A 27875-nucleotide genomic window follows, 5' to 3' on the forward strand; every position below is an offset into this window, starting at 1 on the left:
AAAATTGTGACTTTGAATTTTTTGATGAAGATCAAAAGACGAGCTACTGCAGGTTTGTGTGTTCTTGGGTAGCCACTGAATAAGAAGCCAAGGCTTGAAGGATGTGAAGGGATGTCCCTGGTAACTTCGGGGACGTCTGGTCTAATCTTTCAGCCAAGGCTCATAGAGTTCCCTACCCATTGCTCTTGTTCTGACTAGGGCTGTTGTGGAATTTCGTATTGTAAGAGACACAGAGGATGCTGGGCTTACAATTCTTCCCATTTCACCCAAATATTTCTGGGGGCAAACATGTGATGATAACAATGAGTTGAACAGGTCCTTGTTGAACAAGGGGGCGGGACATTTCTGAACATGGCAGTGGTGGGCAGGTGGCACAGTAGTGGGCAATGGGAAAGTTCTTGGCTTTAAAGAAAGGTTGGCTGTAGCTTCATTCCCACATATTCATTCACATAGACCCTACACTCAGCTACTGGCAAGGCCTCCCTGCGTATTCTGTCTTCTTCTGGTCTTAATGAGCTTGTGCCCCGATTCCTACACCCATTGGGGAATAGGAGCAGATCCATCAAAGAAATAACAATGGCCGATGCAGACCACTAGCCCATGTAGGCTGTCCGTTTGCCTTCCTGTTGCAATACCCTAGATTATTACTGCTAACAGTTACAAACTCCAGATATTATGTTAGAAAATCTCTGCATTTCCAGCTGGTGATTTAGAACAATATAAAATATGCTCTGACATGGCGGTAGAAATAATGTCCACCCTTTATTTGCTAGAAGATGGATGATGGCTTACATTCCAACTTCTGGGCTGTGCTGCTTTACTTGTCTCACCCAAGTGAGTGTGCGAGTGAATAATAACACTACCACAGCACACACTATCGCTAGCGTGTTCTTGGCTCTAACGAATGAAATGCCTTTAATGGTGGTGTGGTGTAGCCAGGTGTGGCAGGGCTAATGGCAATATTGCTCACTTACCATTTATTGTCTTTCTTTCCCCCCCAAAGGAGTGTGGCTTACAGACCTGGTCCATGTGGCTGCCCATGAAATCGGACATGCCCTGGGGCTCATGCACTCGCTGAACCCGACCGCGCTGATGCACATCAACGCCACCCTGACAGGGAAGAAGTGGATCACACAGGATGACCTGTGGGGCATCTACAGGCTTTATGGTAAGAAGGGAGCAAAGCAGAATAAGAAACATATTGATAGTGCAAGAATAGTACAATAGGGGGCACATACTGCTCCTGAAAGGATGCTCACATGGCTTCCTTGGAGGGCCAATTGATTATACATATCTGACACATATACTAGATTCCACAATCTGGTACCTTGCAGTTCCAGGGTAGATGGTGTCAAGTCCTGTTGAGTGGTTGAATGGAAGATATATCAATCTTTAGAACAACCACCATTTCTTGCTATTTCTAGGATGCAGAAGGTCTCACTTTTATATCAAACTGTGCTTTTGGGATTGTCAATGAAGGAATTCTGTGGAGCTGCTAGGCAGCAGGTCTGTTCATGAAAAAGAGCTCCTCAAGAACCACCGCTACTGCCATGTTCCCAAACGAGATGTATCCTAATGCCAACTGGTGGCATCGCACATCATAGATATAACTGGAGTGGGAGGAGCTGTAAGGATATCAGGACATTTCACAGCAGATCTTTACTTAGGAAAGGCAGCAAAGTAGGGGCTTGGCATGCGAATGATCATATCCCTTAATATGCCCTATCTTAAGACTGTTCCCGGTTTCCCTTTAGGCAACGTTGATTCCACCTGGCAAAAGTCCAGTGCTGGGCAGAAGGCTTGTCCTCTCATGGTCCAATAACAGCTTCTTTGGTTTTTTGCAGGGTGCCTGGACAGACTGTTCATATGCCCCTCCTGGGCACGCAAAGGGTTTTGTGATACACGCCGGAGTCTGATGAAGAAGCACTGCCCTTACAGCTGTGATTTTTGTTTTGGTGAGGCATTCCTAATTGCCACCCATGACATATAAAGAAACATGTACAGCCTGCTTCTGAGTTAGTAATATGCAAAGGGCCCCACTAGCCGCTAATCTTTCATTGTTGCTAGGGGCACTTACCTTATGATATATGATGTGATGTGGCATGTATAATGCGCCTGTACACAAGTGCTTCTAGGCGCAACCTTACTTTCTTTAAGTTAGTCAAGCCTGATCTTCCGTCTGAATGTATTGTGCCCGAGGATTTTGTTTGGGGTCCAATAGCATGAAATGCTCCCCTTAGGCCACAAATTGCACATATATACTGGTGACGACATTTGCTTGAGGGTCCCCTAGAAGACCTGGCTTCTTTGTGCTATGAAATGAGAGACACTAGTTCTAATGATTGATACCAGACAAGTCACCACACTTGAAATTTAAATGGGACCCAGTATCATCTTCACACCCATGGTTAGAACATGTTGTGGTGCCTAACAGACTATGAAGGTAATAGCAGGAACACATCTTTTGCATTACCCATCCCCCCAATCACCCCACCCTCATCCATGACATATCCAATCAACCCGCATGGAATGCTAGTCATTATGATTCTAGCCTAACCGCCCAACACCCCCAAAGAATCCTGATGGACTACATCTTCTATTACACATCCCATCTCAAAGAGAACAAAGATAATCTCATCTTCTGATCCTCCCACATTAAAACTCTGGAGGAAGCTTTCAATGAGGCCTACCAAGCATACAGTGTGTCTGGTATCAAAGATGACCAGCCCTAAGCAATCTCATCTCTTGTTGCCAAATGCCCACAATGGTGATGTGATGGTCGAAGGATGCCACCAAAACTTGACATCATTCAGTAGCACTTTACTCTAATTTAAAGCTGTTCGGACATTTGCAGCCCACTCGTGGTAGCAGTTTCATCTCCTCCACAGCCGTGCAGAAATCCAGCATGAACCGAAGTTGGGCGAGCCAAGCTCGCACATTGGTCACAGGAAAAAACTGCCAGAGACATTTCCGACCACCCAACCCTTTGACAACACTCATCATATCAGCAAGTACTCAGTGTCACGTTACTTCAGTGACTTCCTCAACCACCAGAACATGTTTCTCCCTGCCTCAACAATGTCATCATCCTTGCTGTTAATGCCAAAAAGAAACAACCACTTCATTCAAAACCCCACCGATCTTCATCACCACCCATGCTTGCAACCACTCAAAAGAGCGATATGACTCTGACTGATCCAACTTTCTGCTCAATCCCTGAAATCCACATAGCTACTTTTACCTCCCCTCCAGTGCTCATGCCGCATATAACACCCCTCCAATTGTAGGCCACCCCTCCTACAATCTCCCTCAAATATGCGTCAGTAACACAACTTCCGCTACACGGTATGTTCCAGAAAGCCCAGTCAGTTGCCTAGAAGTTGGGCAGCATGCATGGTACCCTGGAATATCACTCTCTCTCCACTTCTAAGCCCTCACAGAAACCTTTGTTACCAATTCCTCCCTCTATTCTCTGATCACCTGCCTCCCACATAGGCCATCTACAGCCAAACCAAAGAGAATAGCAGAGAAAAACACATAGTTTTGGTCTCATCTGGACAAATCTCGAGCTACTATATCGCCCCCAAATTCACCGCAATCAAATGCCTTACCGGCCCATCGTCATGATGATATATCACTCACCTAAGAACCGGGACGCCTTCTCTTATGAACTAAATGATTCTGACAACGCCTCGTAAAACTCCCCAGCAGAGATTACCTATGTGTGACTTTCACAACTGGCCATAAGAGTCTCTCACGTCCTATGTGCAAAGGGTGCTAACCAACACGGGTGGCCTTGGTTCCATACAAACATTGGAGAAATCAATGTGGGTCAATGCATGCACTTACTACCAGCGTGACCCTCTTCTTCACACTGAATATATCCCTGACCATTTCAAATTACTCGACTTTCTCGTGTTCTGATCGCTTGATTATCCACTTCACAATGCTGAACAAATTCAACCCATCCCAGACCTCCAAGTAGCTGACCACCCCGAAGGCCTGATACAGAAACTTGCCTCTGAATCAGGGATGACCTCACCAGTGAGTGCAACCCTTCCCAAACCTCCAAGTAGCTGACCACTCCGAATGCCTGATACAGAAACTTGCCTCTGAATCAGGGATGACGTCATCAGTGAGCGCCCCAACGGTTGGATTGTCAACAGGTGCTACAAAGCTCAGATTGGCAATGTAAGGAAATCGTACTTTCTTTTTTTAAAAAAAACTATCATTTTCATACAAATATCCACTGTATTCTTTACATCAGTAACAATATACAAGCTTAAATTTTACTTAAGCATCTAAGAATATTAATTTATAACACAGTTTAATCTGACATAACAATTAAAGGAGCATAGAATATGAAAGCAGCATCATTCAACATGTTTAAATCCATAAGTGAACAGGTAATGGACGAAACCTATAACACACAACCACAGCATAGTACAAAACAAACCACAAACAAAACCCCCAAAAATCATACTTCCTAAAACGCATCAACATAGCCGACATATTGACCAAAAGACTGATCCGAATGTAGGCTTGCTACTGAGATGAGAACCTCAAAACTCCACATACAGCTATTGCACGTAATAGTATTTGCATGAACAAGGCATCAGTATCATGTGAACTGTCACAGTCACCTGTCCTGGTTTCTTACTAGTCCCCACCCTGCATACTGCAAGCACTTGTCAAATCAGGAGGATTCCACTTCATCAAAAGACATCTGCACCCAAGAGTTGTCAAAAGCAACCTACAGTCATCGCACACCTTTTGACACTGCGCATGCAGAATAGGCCATCATCTGCATGTGCAAGGTGCCATCAAAGCTAAAACACACCACCATCAGCCCTATCCTCAAAAGGCGCCTGACTGCCAGAGGTCAGGGCCAGGTGGGCCCCTTGGTCTTGTCTTGAACTCTGAATTATTTTATATTCTTAATGATCAAACCCTGCTCACGGCATCGAAATCTGGGACAAACGTGAACTAGACCTCACCCTTCCACACAGAAACACCCATAAAGCGCAACTGGGCATATTTGTATATAATAACCAGCAAGACCATCTGCAGAGTACCCCATGTGTTGGCTCTCATGCAAATACTTTTTTTTAATGTGTACTTGTATCATTTGGCCTCCACTATTGAAAGCTTTCCCATTAATCCTGACAATAGGCAGATGGACTTAAAATTGGAGGAAGGCAAAGGAGAACACCAGTGTGTTGCCAGCTGTCTACCCTTCATTTAAGAAAAGATGACCACCAACTGGTATTACCCAAAAATATCGAATATAAAGGTCGTATTGACTATAAGCGCGAATTATGCCTGTATGATAATTCCATGTGTCCGATAATGTCGAATTCCTATAATGAAAATCACATTCATTTTTACTGCGTTCCTATTCTTGCGACTTTCATTCAACTTTGATTATATCGCTGCACCATTACTTCGACTGTCACCTGCCTTGTTAGTTCTTCCCTCGCCGGCATGGAAGGCAGCATGGTGCAATGGAGGATGGGAGGCTTGTGGGGGGTGTCCCCCGTGTTCTTTTCACCTCTCCATCACCAGTATGGAGGGTAGAATTCTGCGATGGGAGTTGCAGGGGAGTCCCTCTCTTTTCTTTACTTTAGTTCGGGCTTGCGGTGGTACAAAACGATGTAGTTACATCTCGCATGCTATTACAAATAAAGTTGTTAAAACAAAAAAGACTTGGAACGCGGGAACTCTCACGGGAGTGGATAGGGAAGTCTGAGAAAGGGAAATCACTTCTTAGACAGACGCAACCTACGAGGCAACGTAGGGAAGGTATGATGGAGTCTCTTTGTTGGCTACCAGTGAAGCATCAAGTAGACGTCAAGACAGCCTAATAATTGCACATGGCACTTTACAGCCTAGAACCAGTCTACCTCCTGGAACATTTGCCACACTACCAGAGTCCAAAGGCAGGCATCCCAACTACGGCTCCTGGTCTCCAGCCATCTAAGGTACAGAAGCTTTGAGGCATGATCTCTCCACCTTGAAGATTCTTCCCATTGGAGCTACATCACAGACTGCACCTTGCATCCATCCCATCCTCAGAGCTTTGAAGTAGCTTAGCAGGGTCTATTACCCACTGTTGGTCATTGGTCCCCACTGTTTCGAAAGCCCTGTACCCTCAGAGCTGTGGCAAAGGTTAATTATTTTCAGTGAGGTAACAGTAGAGACTGTGTAATGATGAAATTAATGCACATCAGAGATCAATACATTGGGAAACATTGAAATTTGCAATAGTCAAATTCTATGATTAAACTCTGAGACCATTCATTTTGTTGTGCATGCCATATGTTTTAATGTTGACCTATCCAGATAAACTGTAATATGGTAGTACAAGTGTAATGTGATCAAAAGCTTATAAAACCACTACAGAGTCCCAGAATGGAGGGGATGGCGGAATGGGTAACATTGTAGCTGCTGACGAAATTTGTCAGTGCAAGTGATGCTGAAAAGACTCTAAGTAAGCGCATATCATCTGCGGGTGCTTTCTAACTCTTGACCGAGGTAGTATTCCAGACATTAAGAACGCGCACTCCTCCATATTTAAGAGGCAGTCCTCCATGGACGGGACTCATTGGCATAACAGACATCCTCCTGAATGCCCCTCTTGGGTCAATGAGTCCATGAGGTTTATTTTCAACACTACATACTCTAAGCAATACGTGTTTATACCCTTCTGATAACGTGATCATTCTTTCTCCTTTTTGCCCAGAATTTCCGTTTCCAACTATTGCTCCGACGAATGCTCCTCCAAGGACAAAGATGAAGGTAGTGCCGGAGGGACGGAATGTCACGATGCGCTGCGGGAAAAAGATTATCCACAAGAAAGGCAAAGTATAGTAAGTGTCATTCTCCATGCACTCTGCCAGGGAGGCCTGTTGGGTATATTTGCTGTTTGAGACTTTTGTTGAACTTTGGGTCTCTGATAGGACTGCCCCATACCAGGGATTGGTGACCAAAACAGGGACACAACAACGAAACCTGAGAGTTCCCACATTTCTTTCCTGAGCCTATTTTATTTTGATTAGAAAACATTTAAGTGAGTGGAAGTGAACTGGGGACTCCCAGCCCTTTAAGATGAGGAGCAATACCCTTGAGATGTATGGGGATGCAGATTTTAATCAACCATCAATAACTCAGATGACACAAATAGCTTGGCAAAGGGTTTGTCTGTTTTAATGTAAGTAAGTAAAACAGGGAGTACAACGAACATCAGTAATCGCTCGATGCTCTACTGTCAACTAATTTAAGAAAAAACCAGAGGTCGAAGTGGACGGAAGCGGTGCTCTCATACTTTTTATTTTTAAGTTTCACAGTTCCTATACTTTTCTTAGAAAAAGAAACCGTTCTGGAATGGTTTCATTTTAAAATAAAAGTGTAGGAAGAAGTTGAAGCTTGCACTTCAGTGCACTGCACATTCCCGTATATGGCAGGTGTGCTTGTTTGGGTGTTTAGATTGTGTGTGGGAGGGGGCGCAGGGATGGGGTTTGTGGGGAGCGGGCCAGACCAGCAGGGAACATAGTTCCACAACTTATTTTCATACACTTTGACCACTGGAAAAAACAATATTTTTATAGACCAAATGTGTCACTACCGACGTGTAGATCTGCGTCATCACCAACGTCATCCTACGTGGCAAACCTCTAAAAGCTTTAAGTGAACTACTAAGCATAGGTGTAATATCTGTATAGAGTAACAGAGAGAAATAATTGGATAGTCAACAACAGGTGGGACAACTAAGCCCTCCCTTCAAAATGGCCACTATGAACGTCACTAAATGTTTGACGTCCCATTGGCTCCACAAACTATAGGACCCCCAACTACGTGGTCCTCTACAATTGGTTGGCTTCTAACCCCCGTCAATAACTTTCCACCTACGTGAGCAGCATGCAGACTGAACAACCAGGTACGGGTGAGCTTGTCTTGCTACCAGCTTCCCACCAATTAAAAAGAACACTCCATCATCACCTCAAAAGTTCAGTGTCAATTAGTGTTTGAAGTTGGCCTTGAGTCTGTACTGTTCTCTGGGATTTTTTAAGGAGTATGCATAGTGTCCAGTTTCCTTGCGTAGGTGTGATCTCCTCATGCGTCCAACTTTCTTCCAAAAAGTGACTGGACACCATGAATTGAGCCTTTTCTTGTATTTGATTTTATTCCCCAATAGTACTCTGATGTATGTTGTTTTCACTTGACCTTCTTGAACAGGAGCTTCTGTTCTTTCACGTTAATTGTATCTAATGTCAGCCAATTTTAGTTCGGATAAGACCTTGGCTCTTTGGCTCATCCAACTCCTTAGCTGAAATATATTCTGTTTAATTCAATTGCTTTTGTGACTGCAACACTGAATTTGAGGCCTTCCTCGTTTGTTCAAGACTGCTATATGTGTAGTGGAACCTTCATTCTTTATTCAATCCATATGTATGTATCAGGCATATATGTACATGTTGGCGCTTGCCGCTATCTATTCACTATAAGAGTTTAGCTAGCTTCATGATTGCTTTGCTGCTTGCGTTTCATGCATCTGTACACGTTTAAACTAAGTATCTTCATCATATTTATGGCATAAATCTCTTTATCTTGATCTCAAAATGTCATTTATGCTTAGTATTTCTTCATTCTTCATAAATCGTCTGCCTCTCAGGTCTATTTATCTTCTATAAATGGAATCGATTCAGTTTCGTATGACGTCACCATTCATCCTGGTCATTCAGTTTCTTTATTTCATCAGGAATCGCATTCAAATGGCCATCATATTGTTTTGGATGTAGTTATGGTTTCCTTAAGGGATACTTTACTTCCCATATTCTCTTAGGTATAGGTATTCTTATGGGTACTGCACAGAGTCGTTGCTCTTCTTCTTGCCTTCTGATTGGTGTAGTATATGTCACATACTTTGGTTCATACTTCTCAGGTAATGTAGGCGGGGCAGGTGGAGTGGGGGTACTTGGCTCCTCCTCTACAGAAGGAAACATGGTCCCTCAAAGGCATGTCAGGACAGGGCCCATGCCAGTGTGTGACAACAAAGTTACCCAGGCCGAACGCCTCTCTTTATAACATAACTATATGCGTACATATGACAGTTTTTACAGTGTTGCGGCATACAGAGCAGTAGTTTCACAAAGCATAATTCACAGGAATAACATCACAACAGTGAAATATGGAGACAAATTCACCAGTTTCTGGAAATTGCTGATTTCAACAAAGAGCAAAACTAAGCATTTGTTACATGTAGTGTAAATATGACATTATAGGTAACTTTTTAATTTTGTTATTCTGATACATTTTTATTAAACTTTTCACATGACTTAAAATGACAATCAAAAGAAATAAAAAAAAGACAAGGCTTAATTACATACGTTCATAACAAGAATAATGTTACACCTAGTACTACTCATTCGTAACATTCTTACTCTTAAAAACATAGGTCAACTTCTAAGTTTCAAAAAAATCTTCAATGCATATAAGGAGAGAGGAAGAATTAAAAGGACAATTCAAAGGAGAAGAAAAACAAGATTCTGTCAATTAGCTCGTCTTCCGGAATCAGCCTAAAGTGACTTGTGCATAAACTCAGTGCACTATTTTTTAAAAAAAACATTCCTAACTTTGAGCGACTGGTGCATAAGCTTGCTGCACTATTTGCAAACATTCCTAAAAGGACCGTTCCCAGATGATTAAAGTGCAATAGGACCCCCAGTTATTTAGATTCGTCCAAAGTGCTCAAGATCAGTTGCAATTATTTCACCAATGCAAAAGAAAGGGACAATTGTTTGGTGTACATATATTGGGTCCAAAACTGTTCTCTATGCATGTACAAGCGTATGATATGTTTTTTTCCTTAATTCTTCTACAGCTTTGCACTCAATTCCCATGTTTTAGATTTGTTGATATATTCTTTTTGCAGAGTCTGCACATTTTCTCTGAATATTCCATCTTACTAATCAGCCCAATATGTTCCAAGGTTCTCAGAATGTTAAATCTGAACCCCAACAGCCAATTCCTATAGAAAGGGCATGGGAACTTTTACAGTTAAGCCATTGGCTCTGTCCATTTAGGAGGATATTTTCTATATTCGATAAACTTGGAATATTTACCTACTATGCCCTGATTTTCAATTAGATCCCACTGCATTATCTTTTGTTTAGCCTAATTGTAGTTTTCAGCCGGATTACTCACACCAACATTTACTTCTTTGAGATGGCTTTTGCAAAATGTAATGAAGGTTTGAAGCTTCGTTTCCCCGTTTTTACTTGCAATCTTCAACTATTCCCATATGGATTTTTAGGTTTACCAGCCAATGAGCATATCTTATAGTAGAAATTTAGTGTATTTCATATTACTATGGACCTTCTTGATATTAACCCAAATTCTGCCTTAATCGCTGTTATGGGTAACGTGGGAGGCAACCTTAAAACAGATCTCCACATTTTTCCCACTAACCTTGGTAACTTTTTCACGTTTTTTATTTCAAGTATTTCTAAACCATAACCAATTGCAGGCATAATTTTACCTTTATAGAATTCTATCAATGGTACACGGTGTACTTACAGTACTTCCCTAATATAACCTTATTTTTTGGCAAACAAACATCCACTTTTGCAGTTAATCTGTTTTTAGTCTTTTGAACCTGCCCTTTATTTGTGATAGTAAAACCAAGGGATATTAGTTCCTGCACTTCCTCCAACACATTCCCATTGATATTCCATTTGAATCCCTGAAATGTCCTGTGTCGTTTAAAATTGACCCTTTATCATGATACTAATGTCATTACATGCCTCTGGTGGGATAAACACACTCCTAAACATTTGGCGTTGTTGTTTATGATCATTTCACCATAGCCCTTGATGTGATTTTAGTTAGTACCGAAATACACAGCGGTCTGATCTGCATACTTGTTTACCTTTGACTTTACATATGTAAGCATGTAAACAATGCACAGTGAAGTGAACAATATTCTGTACGTGCATATTTTGTTTCAGGCACCCCACTTTTTTCCAAACTGTGCACGTTATGTTATCCCAAATTAATTAAAAAAGTTACTATAAAGTGTAATACTGTATGGCATTTACAATTTTACAATGTGGGATATGTGTGTAGGGAATAAAGGTAGAAGACTTTTGTGAGGTTTTATTTATCTGGGAACAAAGTGTTTTGGGTGATTTTCCATTGAAAGCTATGTCATGGGAGCCATTGGTTGGCACTTAGGTAGTTAATAAATGCGTCCATTATGTTGCAGCTAGTGATTTTAATGATATTTTAATTGAGAGGTATGTTACAAGCCTAAAACCATAGTTGACATAAAAATGAAGACAAATAGCCAGGATAGCTGTCTGTTTTTATTTCCTGGCAGTTTGTCTAAAAGCCGTTCCTTTTATATGATGTTCAGTTGTTATATTTATTTTGTTATATGAGTTTATGGGCCTACTCACCCTTCTAATATGCTAGACACAGAGGAAAATGCCCCACCCACCGGGTCAATCACTGATAATCTGTTGGTGCCTTCTTGTTTTGCTGCTCTTGTTTTCCTAGTTAAGCAGCCGTCTAGCTTCTTTTCTTTTGCAGATGGTCAGCTGGTGCAAGTGGATCTAAGACACATGACATGTGCCCCACCCACTTCCTTATCCCGGCCCCTTCCTTTTCTTTATTAACTGTTAGATCACAGGGTACTCTCGCCTGGGCATCTGAATTGAACGGCATACAAAGAAAAGGAAAAGGGCCATTCCTATTCGCTTCTATTAAGGCCGTGAGGACTCCTGCTCCTCGCACAACAGGTAAGTTCCCTTAAATATGTGATTTACCCCTCTCATCCACCAGCCCATCCCCAACATCACCAGTCATCACCACCAGCTACATGATGGACACGCATTGCAGCAACCTCACCTGCATCACTGAAGACACCATCAGTATTCCTTCATCCATCACTACTTGAAAACCGTTGGCCACATATGTCCACTCAGCAACCAACCACTAAGCAGTCATTGATAGCTTTATCACCACACATGACATGCACAGCATCTTCATCGCCGAAACCTGGATGACATCTACCTCCAACCACACCCTAGTCATCTTCATCACTAACAGATACAGCATTCCACAAATGGACCATCCAAACAAGATGGATGGAGGCCTGGCAATGATTCACAAGGAATCGTAGCCATGCACCTAACTGGACATCGCTGCCAATGGCTCTTTCAAAAATCTCTTCTGTCACTTCCCTGTCCATCCCATGGACACAGCCACCGTTCACCTGATCTACCGACCACCCAAACCCAACACCTCCATCATCAAAGACTTACAGAGTTGGTCACCACCATGTCATTCACACATGCCAACAACATTTTCCTTGCCGACTGCCACATCCCTGGCAACCCAGCAACCAATTCCATGAAGGACGTTCTCCACTGCCTTTTTGACAATCTGAACCTCACACAGCACATGAAAGACTTAAAGCACAGGAAACGTAATATCCTTGATCATTATCAGCAACCCACCTACACCCTGTCCCAGCTCTCCAATCCTGCTCGACTGGTCAGACCATCTGGCAATCCCCTTTGACATTAGTCACATCACCCCCAATCAAGCACATCCACCGGAAACCGTCAAACAAGCCTTCAGCTTGTTCAAGAATTTCCCAGTGGAAGCTCTCATGTAAGACCTCACCAACGTCCACCTTACATGGGCCTACCTCAGGACTCGCTTCTCCAAGAACTCAACACCACCATCATAAACAACATCAAGCGCCATGCCCTGGTGAAAAAATGCACCTTAAAACCTAAACCTTCTGCACCCTAGTACACTCATGAGCTAAACCCCGACAAAAGAACTATCAGAAGACAGGACACAAACAGGTGACAATCCCACAATTCATCCAACCTGACCGTGCTTAAGGAACTCTGCGCTACATGCAGATGCCCGATCACCACTGCCAAGGTCGATTACTACCAGGACACCATAGCCAAGGGCAACAACAAACACAGAGTCTTCTTCAAAGCCATCACACATTGCATCAATACTACACTTGATCCACCATTTCGGCACTCCATTGGAAAATCCACTGCCATCAACTCCTCCTTCATCAACAAGATCAGCATGATCCACCCGGACATAGACACCAATACCACAATTCCATGTAACAAAACCACCACTGCCTGGACAACTTTCAAGACACTCACAATGGAAGACCTGACTTCCACCCTAGCATCCCTCAAGGCCACCTCATAAATGGATGACAACCTGCCTGCCCGGTACTAAAGACCATTTTCGACATAAGGATCCCTCACTTATCTAGAAATCATTAAAAGGTCCATCACTCAGGTCACCTTCCCCCCTCAATCCTCAAGACTGGAAATATCCTCCCAATTCTCAAGAAACCAACACAGGAGTCCAAGACGACTTCAGCAACTACCACTTATAAGGGAGCAGAAGAAGGACTCTGATACAAAGGTGGCATTTTGCTCTAGCACCTTGAAGCATCTCCTGTGCTAGATGGAATTACCAATAAAGATCTCAGATCAAATAACCAGACAGACTCAGAGAATATGGCAAAATACACTTTATTTTCAGTTTAATAAAGCAGGGCAAACTGGCAGACATCAGGCTGATGCTTGCACACTCATACAAAAACTTGATTATACAAAGGTCTTCTACCCTAATATGCGTCATCTATGAAGTCATCCTACATGGCAAACTGTAAAACCTATTGAAGTGAGGGACTGGTTAGGGAAACGTATGTACCTATATATCACATAAGGGTTAGTGCATCATTGGCTGCCTCTTATCTGTAAGGCACACCCCGAACTACCTCTAAATACGCACAATACTGATTATAGCAGGGAAAATGGCAGTGGATTGGTCTATGCAGCATTGTGTAGCAGGTTACACCACAGACCCCCTGATTGGTTGGCATTCGCACCCAACCTTGGACTTTCGGCTAGCAGCACATGAGTGAAATGAAACCCAGGTGTTTGAGCCATGTCAGATTACTACCCACATTCCCAATTAGTCCATCATCTCTCATCAGTTTGACCATAAACCAAAGTTTCCAGTCTGAACTTGACCTTGTAGCCTGCACTCTGCTCTGGGACATTCAAGGGAGTATAAATAAGCACATCATCATCTTCATCCACAGCTTAATGAATATCTCGTGTTTTCGACTTCCGGATCACGTGTGAAGAGACCACAAATATGTCCATTTTGACCACTTATTCACTGCTATTTGATTTATTTATACTGAGTGTTCTTGCGTCTCTTGGCCTCTAGATACTTGCTCACTGCTTCTTGTATAGACTTGATACACTTTTAATTGTCCAATACTTGGCTCTTGCAGATGTTTTCCTGTTCTTTAATCTAAGAGAAATATGTCTCACATTCATGGCTTATCTGTCTGCCTCCCTTTGTGCTTTGCACCTATTCCTCAAAATAGCATCCTTGATCCCAGACCAACATAGACTCCTCTTTATTTTGCACACGAAACTGTTTCTCCAACGTCTCCTGACTCTGCAGCCCTGGTCTGTCTCTGAGGTAGCTGGATTAAGTATCCACACAAACCGGAGTCCATTTTCGCCATTATGGCCGTTCCAGCCACATTACATTTTCTTCTATAGCAAGCTTCTTTGGGCCTCATCACGAGTTTGGCCTGAGCCCTTAAAAGTGGCGGTAACGGTATTCCCGCCACATTTAAGGGTTGGCCGAATCATGAGTTGGGCAGAAAATGGCATTTTGACCTCCAGCTTTTTGCTGGAGGTAAAAATTGCTGTTTTTGGCCAGTTTTCAGCGCTATTACCACCGGCACAATTATTGCTGGCGGTAATCGTGCAGCCCCCATCCACCCAACTCATGATGAGGCCCTATATGTCTCATCTATCTTGCGTTACTGCATATTTATACTTACTGGTCAGCAAGTTACTTTGTCTTCTTTGTATATTTGATCACTTTATCATTTTGTACATGTTTCTCTTGTTGCTTCAGTTACATTGTCACTATTAAGTATTTTCATATCCTTTCAGTGTGTCTTCGTATATCTGCTTCATAAAATCACTATGCCCTCATCATATTTTACTCAGCGCTCCATGATGTCCACTGGTGCATGCTGAAATCCTTCCGCTCTTTCAGTATGAGGGTACATTCGGTATGGCTGTCTGAGTGCATATCGTCTCTCATAGACTCAATGCGGTATAGGGACAAGAACTGCTGCCCAACCCAGACAAAACCAAAAAAAAGCTGTGGGAAAGGGATTGTATACCTGTGAGGCAGCAGATAAACTCAAGTTATTCCGACACCCGTCAAAGGAAGTGAGACCTTTTGGAAAGATGCAAATTTACATCAGGAAATTCCCTGATAGCTACCTCAGATCTCAATTCATGCGTCTAAGATTCAGTTTGTACCCTACAATACATAGATGGGAAGGGCTTGGACATTCCAACATGCAGATTCTGCAAGTTGGTAGGAGTTCAGGAAAACCTACTCCACCTTTGCACTGGATTCCCAGCTCTAACCGAACGCCGGACATATTATTTCACAAAATTTGTGGAAAGTGCCCCTTCCCTCTCGGCAAGTGAATGGTGTGAAATACTGCTAAGAGGGGAAACAACCGCATTGAATATTGCAGCAGTTAAATGCCTAGAAAATTGTCGATGAAAGATGACGACATGCTAATTAATCAACAAGGTTATGGGGAAACAACTGACAATATTTTGTTTTAATTATGGACTTATCTATTCTTGAGACAAACTCTCTTTCTGTTATTTGTCTGTGCTAAAAAGTTTTTGTATTAAACTAATGAAAGCAAATAAAAAAAAAAAGACTTGATACGGCATAGGGACAATGCATGGAGTCCCATATAGGGCTCTTCTCCTGCTTTTCCAATATGACGGCATTGGGGGGCGGAAGTTAGTGAACACACGTCCACCTGCTCCTCTACAGCATGTTTGGTGTTAAAGACTTCTATTAAATAATAAAGCAAGAGAAAACCTATCTTTCTCTTTTCCTAAGAGGGGCTTCTCAGCCTCAACTAAAGATCTAAGGTGACTTTCAGGATGTCTGTTAAAGTAAAAGTGCTCAGCGCCCTGTATCATGAAAACCTTACTTCTGTCCCTTACACTGTAAACTAAAGAATAAAGCAGTACTGGGCTGGTCACAGGAGAATGCCCCACTTCTCCTAGCTTATGGTCAACGTTCCACACAATGTACCCTTGGTGGGCCAGGGGAAAGCCTCCTTTCTCCTGGCGTTCAGTCTCAGATAGCCTGGGGGAATTACTCCCTTCCCCAGGTCACAATGTTTCAAACAGTATATACTTTGTGTACCAGGAGAATGCCTCTGTTCTCCTGGCATTCGGTCTCAGTCTCAAATTAGCCTGGGAGAATGACTCACTTCCCGAGGCCTGCTGGACCTTCTTCCGGTCCGCGTTACCAGGAGAATGACTACCTTCTCAATCACAAAACAGTCTAGTTACAGCCAAGGGTATGGCTCCCTTCCCCAGGTCTTCTCTTCACTAGGTTTCACACCTATAACTCCCAATTCTGCGTGTTCAGAGTTTTCACGATCCTGGATTCTCTTTTGAAATGTTTGGACCCACTTGGCTCACTTCCCTGCCAAGTACTGCCACAAGGAAGGTGACTCGTATCACTCTCTTAGTTTGGGTCCTCTGCCCTTTATCATCTTCTTCGGCTTGGCCCACTTGGTTCACTTCCCTGGCAAGTACTGCCACGATGAAGATGACTTGCATTTCTCTTTTGCTTTAGGTCCTTGACCCTGGTTTCTCTCTTAGTGGGCTTATCCCCACCAATGTTCTGAGGGACTCCACCTATCAAATTCTCTTGGGTATCTGATGTCCTCAACCCTTCCCTGGTGATCAACGGGCTTAGCTTCACTCTTGAAATTAGGTGGAGAAGGATTGCAAGCTTTCTGCCCCTGCCGTGCCACACAAGCGTTATGTTTGCAAAGGGGCCTAGGTACAACTGCATGTACACTCTGGGAGAGCCGCCCCATGTCCCCTCTGGTTCTCCTGCGCCACCCTTTACCTTGGCGAGGGCTTTGACATGTTGCCGGGGGTTCCTGTGTTGGCAGGCGCTCCGTTCTGCTTCTCCAGCATCTTGCCTTCCCTCTGGCGGTGCGACGGCATTCTTGACTAGCTTCTGCTGGCCTTCCTCCTTTTCTTGATGTTGCTGGGCACCGATCTGCTCCTGCAGACCTCCCGATCATCAGCTGCGTCGGACTGCCAGTGTCCTTGGAGTTCTCCCTCTCCAGGTCAGTGACACAGGTTTACATCTCCTGCGTTCGGTGCACAGCACACCAGCCGTCCTGCACGGCTGTCCGAGACCCAGTGCTTAGTCTATTGTCAATCTTTATACAATGGGGCCAGCAGTGTCGGCCCATTGCACGAGTCCTTCATCTCTATCCCATGTTTCATGTTCAGTGCTCAGAATGGCCAACTTGTCCCAGTACATGGATTACCTATTTGCCTGCTGTTCTAATCTGTCTCAGTAATTTCCAGGACCTTGAAGTAGTGTGCTTAATAACAGTACATAGGTCTACTGTCTACAAAGAGGTTAGCAGAAAAAAGAGAGGCTAGAGTATGTAGGGTGTGATGTTCTCATAAGGGATGTACCCTAGATAGTTGCCCTATTATACCATCTGAAGAGGGACTATCGGGTAGCGGCCTCACCTCTCTGGCCTCATAGGAAAGGTCTCCCCCTCAGGGAGAAGTGACAACATTGATTCGTCAAACACCCCATCACCCATCTTCTCTTAATAGGTAAGATCCTTGAGGAGGCAGTAGCCACATACATTTTCCAACACATTGACACCAAATAAATAAACAACTCTACCCATCAAGTGTGGGTCCCCCAAGTACCTGTCCTCTTCCCATTGATCTTCAACATTTACACAGAGCCACTCAGAACCTTCCCGGCTCCACACAACATCCACATCCACAAATATGCAGAGGATGGGTAACTCTACCTCAAGATCTACTCCATCGGAGACATCCACAGGCTCAAAATCTGCCTCACATTGATCCAGTCACGGATGTTCAGTGCTTACCTGAAGCTCACAACCTTCTTCATTCCTGCCAATTTGGCTGCAGACCCAGATGCAGCATGGAAATGGCTACCAACAGGGGGAATGACAAAGTCTTTAAAATCCTTGATGATGGCCATCCTTGCCTCCTGGGTCTCCCTGATCTTTCAGCCATGTTGGACACAGAAGACCACCAGAAACTCACCCACATCGGTAATGCAGCTGGTTCAAATCCTACTTTGCTAACTGCTACCAATTCATCCAAATGGATTACTCCAGATCCCTGTCATGAGGATCTGCCTGAAACCTGCCTCCAAGCGTAAAACTTGGTATGACTCTGATCTAGCAGCCCTGAAATGCAAGTGCACAGCTGCTGAAAGAAAGTGGCAGACCTCAAGCTCATTCTCTAATAAACTAGCCTGTTGCCTTCTCCAAAGGCGATATTGTCTCTCCATTCACTCCAAGAAGAGGGCTCACACCCAGGCCCGCATCTCTGGAGCTTCTAACAATACTTCTGAACTCTTTAAAATCTGCAAGGAACTAGCCAATCCATCTGCAGTCTCTACCTCACCTGTTCCTTCCCAGTCCCTGTGCACTGCACCGACCACGCAATTCACAGCTAAAACTCAGGACATCCTGAGCTCTCCCTCATCCTCCCTTTGCCCCTCCCCACCTCTCATCCCCCTTTGGCCCCTCCTCCTCCCTCATCCACTCTCTCCTCCTTTTCTCCTCTCACATCTGACAAGGTCACTAGAGTTGTCCGCTCTATGAAGGTTTCGTCCAAACAGGTCCCCCCCACTGTTCTTCCAGAACTATTAAGGACAATATCGGCTCCCTTGCCCCTGCACTCAGACTTCTGCAATCACTCTCTTGCCACTGGACCTTTCCCCTCTTCCCTCAAGCACTCTCTTGTGCACCCCTTCCTGAAAATGCGTTTGGCCGACCCCTCATGTCTGGCTAACAACCACCCCATCTCTCTCACTCTCCCTTCCTTGGTAAACTTCTGGAGAAGTTGGTCTTCCCCCCAACTGACCCAGAATACTAAGCTTGTTGGTTGCCTACACGACCATCAATCTGGATTCTGAGCATCCAGAGGCATGGAAACTGCTCTCCTAAACACCCGTGAAGAACTGCTTGCATCCATTGATTCCAACTCACCTGCTGTTCTCATTCTACTCGACCTCTCCTCTGCTATTGACACAGTTAACCATTCCATCCTCATAAAATGCCTCCATGATACCGTTGGTATCTCGGAGTGTGCACTGGACTGACTGACCTGCTTCCTCACTGACCGTCCCTCCCAGGTTATCGTGGGTTCTTTCTCCTCACACACCTCTATATCAACCTGTGGCATTCCCCAGGGCTCTGTCCTTTCACCCTGGGTCTAACATTTATCTTGCTAATCTTGTTCACCTTATCTCCACTTTATCACCACATTTCCAGTGTTATGCAAACACCACCCATCTCTTTTTCATACAACCCTCTGCATCTCTTCTGTCATTCCTGACTGCCTGTCTGCTATACAGTCTTGGTGTACCTCCAGTGACCTCTGTCTCGATGCCAGCAAGACTGAGATTCTTCTTATCAGGACTGCTGTTCCCTCTTTTCTCCCTGCACTCTGGCCACCTTCAATGGGCTCTCTCCCCTCTCCTTCATCTGAGGCCAGAAACCTAGGAGTTATCTTCAACCCCTCTCTCTCTCTCTTTCATCCTTCAAATCTTGGACCCTGCCAAGAAGGCCCATTTCCAACTCTACGTCCTCAGGGGCATCCACCGTTTCCTCACCATTCCCCCAGAGGATCAATGTCACCAGAGCTCTGGTGCTCTCCAGGCGGAACTACTGCAACAGCCTCTTCCTTAATCGACCTTCTTCCTCTGTACGCCCCCTCCAGCTAATCCAAAATAGGGCTGCAAGACTTAGCCTTGGCCCTAAGCCCAGGGATCAAATCTCTCCAGCCCTAAAATCTCTCCACTGGCTCCTGGCTGCTGCAAGGATCACATTTAAATCCTTCTGCATTACCCTTACGGCTGTCTGGGGCCAGAGACCACGCCATCCTCAACTTGCTCTCACCAAATACTCTCCTTTCAGATCCTTCCGATCCCCCAGCTCCAAGGACAAGCGCTTCGCTAAGCAGAGAGCAGGTGGACGTTCCGACAGCCTCCTCCTTTCTCTCTGTCTTGAGCCAGATCTCCTCAAATTCTGCAAACACCTCAAGACTTTCCTCTTTTCCTCCTTCTCTCTCTCGCTCCCATGCTAAAACCCACAGTGGCTGTTGATTGGTGGCCTGGGCCTTTATGTGTCCTTTTGGGTTCTGGCCTTCTAACCGATCACCTGCAGCATCCGCCCTCCCCCTTCACTTGCCTTCGGGCACCACTTGTCCTGTGCTGTGCTGCCTCATAGGTCTGCACTTATTGGTGGGCTGGTGACCCCTCCTCATCTGGTGGTCATTGACTGGCACTTAACTGTTGCCTTCGCAAATGACTCTTGCACTTACCTCTTGCCTTGCAACTATCTTCCTGGCACTTCACCTCTCTGTGGATCGTCTAGCACTTAATCCTTTCCCCTGTCGCTTCTCTCTCCCTGCACTTGCACGATCCAAATGTTCACATGGTCTAGTAGAACCGCTTTTCTGTATTTGCATTTTCCATTGTCTTGCTCTTTCCCTTGTTCCCTTCTCTTCGACCTTTGGGCGCTTTGAAACACAATTTTGTTGATGTATAAACGCCTTACAAATGCCCAGTAAATAACCAACTCTACCCATCAACTGTGCAGTTCCCCAAATATCTATCCCCTCCCCATTGATCTTCAACCTTTACATGGAGCCGCTCCGAACCCTCATGGCTCCACAGAACATCCACAAATATGCAGAGGATGCGTAGCTCTACCTCAAGATCTCCTCCATCGAAGACATCCACAGGCTCAAAATCTGCCCCACATTGATCCATGTCATGGATGTTCAGTGCTTACCCGAGGTTCCCCCCTGCCCTCCAAGAACGAATTCCTACTGCTGACCAACAACACCAAACACCCTGACAATTACATTTAGCTCTCCACTATGAACCTCAGGGGCTTTGCACCCCAGCTGACCACCTGCACCAAGTTCCTGGAAGGCTTTCTGATAACCACCCTGGCACCCTTGAGATGTGTCCTACATGCGGCATCATAACTCAAAGGATCCAGCAAATTCAACCACATTCCCACAACCCCCATCCAACTGCACTTGCTCCCGCTGCAAGCATGTATCACCTTCACATTCTGCTGTATTATCTCTAAGGTCGTTGCTCTCAAGTTCCCTTGTTACCTTGCTTAGAAGTTTATAATCTCCAGAGCCCTACTATCCACCAGACACCAGGACATACGAAGACTTTAACTCTGCCATTGTAGGAAGAAAGGTCCCAGAAACAGTCCTTCTCTGTGTATGCCTGCAGATTTTGAAACTTCTTCCATGTCAACAACCTGAGACTGGGCATTCTGCTACCCCGGTTTCCCTCCCTGATGGCTTTTAGATCCCTTGCCGCCAAATCTTTTGTTTCACCCTACCGTGCTGTTAGATCCCTGCTCCATCGTAGATCCCAGATCCCCTGCAATTTGCTTCACTTGACGTGTACTTCGCCCATGACTTGTACAGTGCTCTTTTGCTTCCCAAAGCTAGGTAAATACCATCATAAAAATAATACAAATATTAATATGCACATTTCTTTGCTAAACTCTGAAAAACCCATGCAAGTTCAGGCTTGTCGAAAAAAAATCTGCCACCCGCAGCTAGTGAGGGCAGTAAGGCAGGATATCAATACATTGAATATTGGCTGGCAAGTTGTACAATTAACTACAAAATCAGTCAATAAAATACATTGTGTGCTCACGTGATCTCAAATTAAATTTCCTAGTTTTGGGAAGAATTATATTTGTAGAGAGGGCTTTAAATAGACTGTGTACTTCTCAGGAGGGGCTCATGAGCCAGCCCGGGCCTGAGGCATGACACGCATTCCACAGCTCTGCAACCTTGCGTATTCAGCTGTAGGCCAATCTCATTGCATCAGATGGGCCTCAAAGAAACCAAATGAAAATTCAGTATCAGAGTTGGTAACACAAGCACCTTTACTGGCTAAAAACATGCAGACATCAAATAATAGACTTCTACAACCAACTTACATAACACCATGGAGGCACAAGGCTGTCACTAGTCATAGTTGCCTCTATGGCCTTGACACGAAACACCTAGAAACAGACCTGCACACAGTGACTGACGATTTCCGATCTGCCCACATCAACACAATAGCAAAAGAGCATTCTCTCTCACTTCCTACTAACCCACACACCCACCCACCCATTTCTTATTCAGATCCGCCTGAGTGCCTACAGACTGTGCAAGTGGCATGCCTGCCAGGGGCATTTGAAAGCCATACCTTCTTGTCTCAGATAGCCTATAGTCTCATATTAACTTCTAGAAACTCTTTTCTGATCCTCAACAATGGGTAGGACCAAGACACAGCAACAGTAGAAGGCTGCATTAAAGAAAACAATAACATAGCATGACCTTTACAATGGTCAACAGCACACACCTCTAGCCATTTTAAGAAACCGTTAATTATTCCAATGTTATTCTTGGGCACAGTACATATATCTTAAATGGGCTACAATAGCTAGCTGTACGTCCCAAATGCATTTACCCAGCATTAGTAGTGCTAGATTTCCTCTACTGGCTTTGCCACTTGTACTACAATTCAGCATCTCCTTCCAGAACACTTGCCATACCCAGCACTCTCTAGGCCATGGCCAGCACTTAGGCCACACACATGCCCACTTGTTAGAGCTGTTCTCATTCCACTCAATCCACTGGTTACAGGAGGTCTCACAGGAAAACCTGAAGTATCATGGTCTTAATATGACATCTATTGTAGTTCTCATATCTCTGCAGCGCTCTCTGTTCCTTGTGAGATCCCATTTTTCATTTTTACAAACTCTTCCACTAAGCACTTCGGTATTGTTGCTGTGGTGAATGTTGTGGCTTTGTGTGTTTTTTTAGGGGGTTAATGCACATTTTATCACTCTGTGGGCCTCATTACGAGTGTGCCGGCGGGTGCCATGCACCCGCCAGACCTGGTGGGCAGGACGGGACCCACCCACAGACTTTTTTGGAAGCACCAGCACCGTTATCAACGGTGTTGGGGCTTCTATCATCCCTATTCCAATTAAATCCTATAGGATGAAATGGGAATGGGGATGAACATTTTTCCAGCACCTGACTTCCAGGAACACCGGGGTCGTAATCCCCCTGTGTTTCCGACAAGCCAGGCGCCCGTAAAATGTGCAAGTACGGTGGCAGCCTCCCAGTTTTACCGGGACGGCTACCACGGGACTTGTAATGATGCCCTGTGACTCTGTTGTCTAAACTGATTGATAAGAGCTTTGTGCAACTGGGCCTTGCCTGGTCTAGTTTTCGATTCTGCATCTGACTCCTTGATTAGGACTTGTTCTAGTCCCACCAGCAACATTTCCAACCTCTTCCATGGAGTATCTGCTTCATCATCAGTGGAAAAACCATGTGAGTGTCTCTGCATTTGGCCAAAGCCAACATGATCACCATTGGAGTACATCCCAAAGGCACGACCTTCATTGGTTTACTGAGTTTCCTGTTTGCCCTGGAAGTTTCCTAGTGGTCATTCATTGTGCTGACTACCCAGTATTGCTTATAAGTGATCAGGATTGTGAGGAAGGAGTTTTAATAAAGCATCTCGTGAAATTCCTACCTCCATGGAAAGGATGGGGTGTGTGAAAATAGGTAACTTTATGACATGCTAAGGTCTCTGAAGGACAGATGGTTATGGGCAGAGTCTAATGTGTGGGTGACTCTGCCCACAGTCCTGTCAGAGTTCAGAGGTCCTGCTAGGACTTTTACTGCTCAATGACTAGTCCACCTCAGCACTCCGTAAGTCCAATGTCATCATCACTAATAAGAACCATGCACAAGTTGCACAGGGCATGTCTTACTTTTCCTTTTTTCTCCTTGCAGCTGGTTCAAAGATAAGGAGCTACTGGAATATTCCTATCCGGGATACCTCTCCCTGAATGACAACCACCTCCGCATCACTGCCAACGCCATCAACGAGGGACTTTACACATGCATTGTGAAGAAAAAGGACCGTGTTCTCACCACGTACTCCTGGCGGGTACGAGTCCAGACTTAACTTTGGAGGGGCTGGCTTTTCCCCTCCTTGTGCATCTTTAGTGACAGTAACAAGACACATAATCTCTAGGTGGTCTTTCTCATGTCAGGCAGAATAGCCAAGCCTGGGAAGCCAATCTACTAATTGTGCTGACAAAGGTGGCCAGGCGCCACAAACAGCCTTACACCTCTTTTTAGGTGCTGCAACCACAAAGATGGAGGCAAGGTCTGTGCCAGTGCTAATGGTGTACAGCTGAGAATCCCATAAGTAAGGGGTCGCTGTTATAGACTTGGCTGTCGCTTATGTCATCTATGCATCTTCACCAAAGGATTCAAGTAACATCACACGTAGCCCAAAAGCCATGCCACTGAAATGTGGTTGACAGGTAACAGCTTCATGTTTCAGTCCTGTTTCCACACAGCTCTTCAACGACCCATTTCCAAGAGTGCAGTTGCATTCCCACCTGATTTTAAGACTTGCACCCCAGTGCATTATGGTCAGTGGAGGATTCCACCTTCGCAACCATGATAGCAGACTTTGTAATCATGCTTTTGTGATATGGACTGTGGCCAAAAATGCAGGGAGATTTGGAAGATGGATACAGTTTTGTATTGTAGCTTTTAGGACTTTTCTAGTACCCAAATGACGTCTTCTCTGACTGTATGCCATGTTCTTCCAGTATAGTAATTGTATAAAACTACAGTTGCTTGTATTGTGCTAGTAGCCAAGGGCACTATAAAGAGGGCTGATATCTTAATTAGGCTAACAAAGTAGTTTCTTCCAAACATTTATTCACACAAATCGGAATGAAGATTTCGAAAGGTATCTTGTTTTTCAAAAGCTGAACTGCCTGCGGATCTGATTGTAAGGTCACAAATGCTTGCAGATAAATGACTGTTAGTCTAATGAAGGTACCACCTTTGTTGTATTTTGGATCAGCAGTCTTTATATCAATATCAGCCATTTCCTTTGCTTTGCCCTGTGTACACACTACTCGGGAGGAAGTATTTAGTCCCCATATTGAGATTGGAGGGAATTAGACAGACCAGGCTGGTTCTTTTTTTTTATTTGTTCTCATACCCCTAGCCCCTCACAATAGTTATACTGTAACTGCTCTTCATCGTTTTGTGGAACACGCTTTACTTTGAAAAAAAAAGTAATAAAAAGTGGTTTTATATAGTTTGTGTTGAAAGTATGATGTTTTTAAGTTTGTTGTACGCTGTTCTTGTGTATGAAGACGATCCTATTCTTAGAAATGAATAAAGAATGACTGTGTGACTATAACCCCACTGCAAAAAGTGAATTTACTCTCCACCCTAATGGCACTCACTTTTCCACCATTGAATGTGGGAATGGCTTATGCTTCCCTGCCAGAATTCAAACCTTTGATTCCTAAATTTCACACAGATCTCTGAAATGGATGCTTCACCAATTTAGCTCCATGACCAGCTTGTAGACGTTACGCTATCTTCATTTGCCTCTGATTGACGCTCCCATTGGGCCTCATCACGACTAGGGCTATATCCCAGCTGGCATACCGCCCAACTTGATTAGTGTTATCGGCCACCCGTCCGGCGGTATTACCACCAGATCACGGGTTGGGAGCTAACTGTTAGTCCCCATTCCCCATTGGGCCCATTGGACCCAATGTGGTAATTTTTGGCGCAATTACCGCACGGTAATACCGCCAACAGTAATTGCACGGAAAATGAGATTTTTCCAGCATGTTTACCCCCAGCTCTGAGTAGGTGGTAAACAGCCAGACTTGAGATTGTGCAGACCCTTAAATGCGGCAGTAAAACCATTACCGCCGCATTTTAGGGCTACCGACCAAATCGTGATGAGGCCCATGTCTCAAAATCTGATTAATTCAATACAACCTATTGGTCCAGCATAGATGAATAAAAATTACTGTCTACAATAAATAATGTCAAATTAAACCTTTCAGACATTGCAGTTTCTAGATGGAATTTCATTGGTTGTGCGTCCTCTGGTCGCCTGTCACATGGGACTGCCAGCAGGGATATATGTCAGTTAGCTATCCATGTAGTTATTTGGCACATGTTTAATCAAGCGGAAGCAGAGACTTTGTACTTGATTACTCATAAGAAGAAGGAATGATTCTTCATTTGGCACGTGTCTTTGTTTGAGGGAAGTTAACAGCAGATGTAAGGCCTCTTGGTTTCAATGTGTCATACATGTGGACACATAGTTGCTTCCCCTGTGAATGGGAATTGACCAGGGGTTTTTGACTCTTGCACAGGGGGCGTTGCGTGGACAGCTTTTTCTCCAATGGTGGTAAGTGAAGCATGCAAAAGGTAGCCTGTCCCAATTTGCACACCAGGTATTCTGCTGCCAGGAAAGTTGGGTGTCACACACCAAGCAGTTTTTAGGAAATATAGTAGCAAATAGGACATTAATCCCCTCACTAACCATTTTTAACCTTTACATTGAGCCTGTGGGCACACTCTGCAAAGATGTATTTATTTAAAAAAAAAAAATGTATTGACATTAGTTTAGAAGAAGAAAACAAACTTTTTTGTCATCACGTTTCCATCCGTATCATTCAGTTTATAGTAAAACCACTAGAAAAAGGAAAAAAAAACAAAACCTAAAAGAACCCAAAAAATCCTAGACCAATTTCTATTATGTATTTGGTAAAATCATGTCTATGAAGGTTGATGGTGGCACAAGTTAATTGAAAATTTGTGCCACAAATGAGAACTCCACCAATCAATCATATTGCCATTTTCCAGAGCAAACCGACCTAAATATAAAGAACGTTGTCCAGCAATTTTGGAACACTCAATCACTAGATGTTTTAGCAATTCCACATCATTCATACAGAATCGACAAAGATTAGACTTTGTCGCTGCGTCTTTTCTCCTCATCAAAACCTCATTTGTGTTATAAAGGTTTAAACGTAGCCTTATAAATTGATCGTGATGATATTGTGGCAGAAATTTAGGCAAGTATTTAGGAAGTTCGCCCATTTTTTGCGTCGAGGATCCCAAGTCAATGGCTGACTAACATTCTTCGCTTTTCAATGTTAACAATCCAGTTCCATTGACGGAACTTTTTTTTTGCAACTTGCGGAATTTGAAGAACTTGCGTCATGGTCGTATTTGCCTCTCTCAATATCGATACGTTTTTCTTCCCAGCTATTTAGTAAGGTTGCTGATAAATCTTTGCTCTTTACATTCAGAATCAAATAGGGCTTTGCTGCAGGGGTAAGGCTTTTTTTCCGAGTACAGCAATCGATTTCCACAGAACTGAGGAGTACAAGGAGTCCAAACCAAGTTCATGTCGAATGGCAACAGAGATATTTTGCGGGAGTTTAAGGACTTTACGCCAGAATTTTCCCTCCATTCAGCACCAAAACCCTGCATCAATGTTCCAACCAGATTCGCTTCCAAAACATACGGCGGGAGTCACTTTTTGCAAATAAAATGTTATTACTGGCAATAATGTGAATTTGCCATATTCTGCGTGTAATTTGGCTCCTTGCAATGCGAACATCTACATTCGAGACGAAACATCATGCATCCAGCTCCACTCTCTTATTGAAATATTAAATTAAACTCCCAAATGACGTATGGTGTCGGTCTGGGTCAAAGCCTTGTTGTATATCCTCCATTTGAAGATTTCTTTTCTTAGTTGCTTTT

General features: G+C 44.1%; 1 protein-coding gene across 1 annotated transcript in view; it reads left to right on the forward strand.

Moving 5' to 3' along the window:
- Positions 1–25389, forward strand: part of MMP23B (matrix metallopeptidase 23B) — a 203187-nt gene extending 177798 nt beyond the window's left edge. The window contains exons 5-8 of the mRNA XM_069610146.1: positions 1004–1168; positions 1845–1955; positions 6743–6869; positions 24057–25389. Coding sequence (XP_069466247.1) covers positions 1004–1168; positions 1845–1955; positions 6743–6869; positions 24057–24231 — 578 coding nt within the window. The 3' untranslated portion in view covers positions 24232–25389. The remainder of the gene's footprint in view (positions 1–1003; positions 1169–1844; positions 1956–6742; positions 6870–24056) is intronic.
- The last annotated feature ends 2486 nt before the right edge of the window (positions 25390–27875 follow it).

This window comes from Ambystoma mexicanum, chromosome 8 (genome assembly GCF_040938575.1).
Source record: "Ambystoma mexicanum isolate Mex_15411 chromosome 8, UKY_AmexF1_1, whole genome shotgun sequence".
NCBI lineage: Eukaryota > Metazoa > Chordata > Amphibia > Caudata > Ambystomatidae > Ambystoma > Ambystoma mexicanum.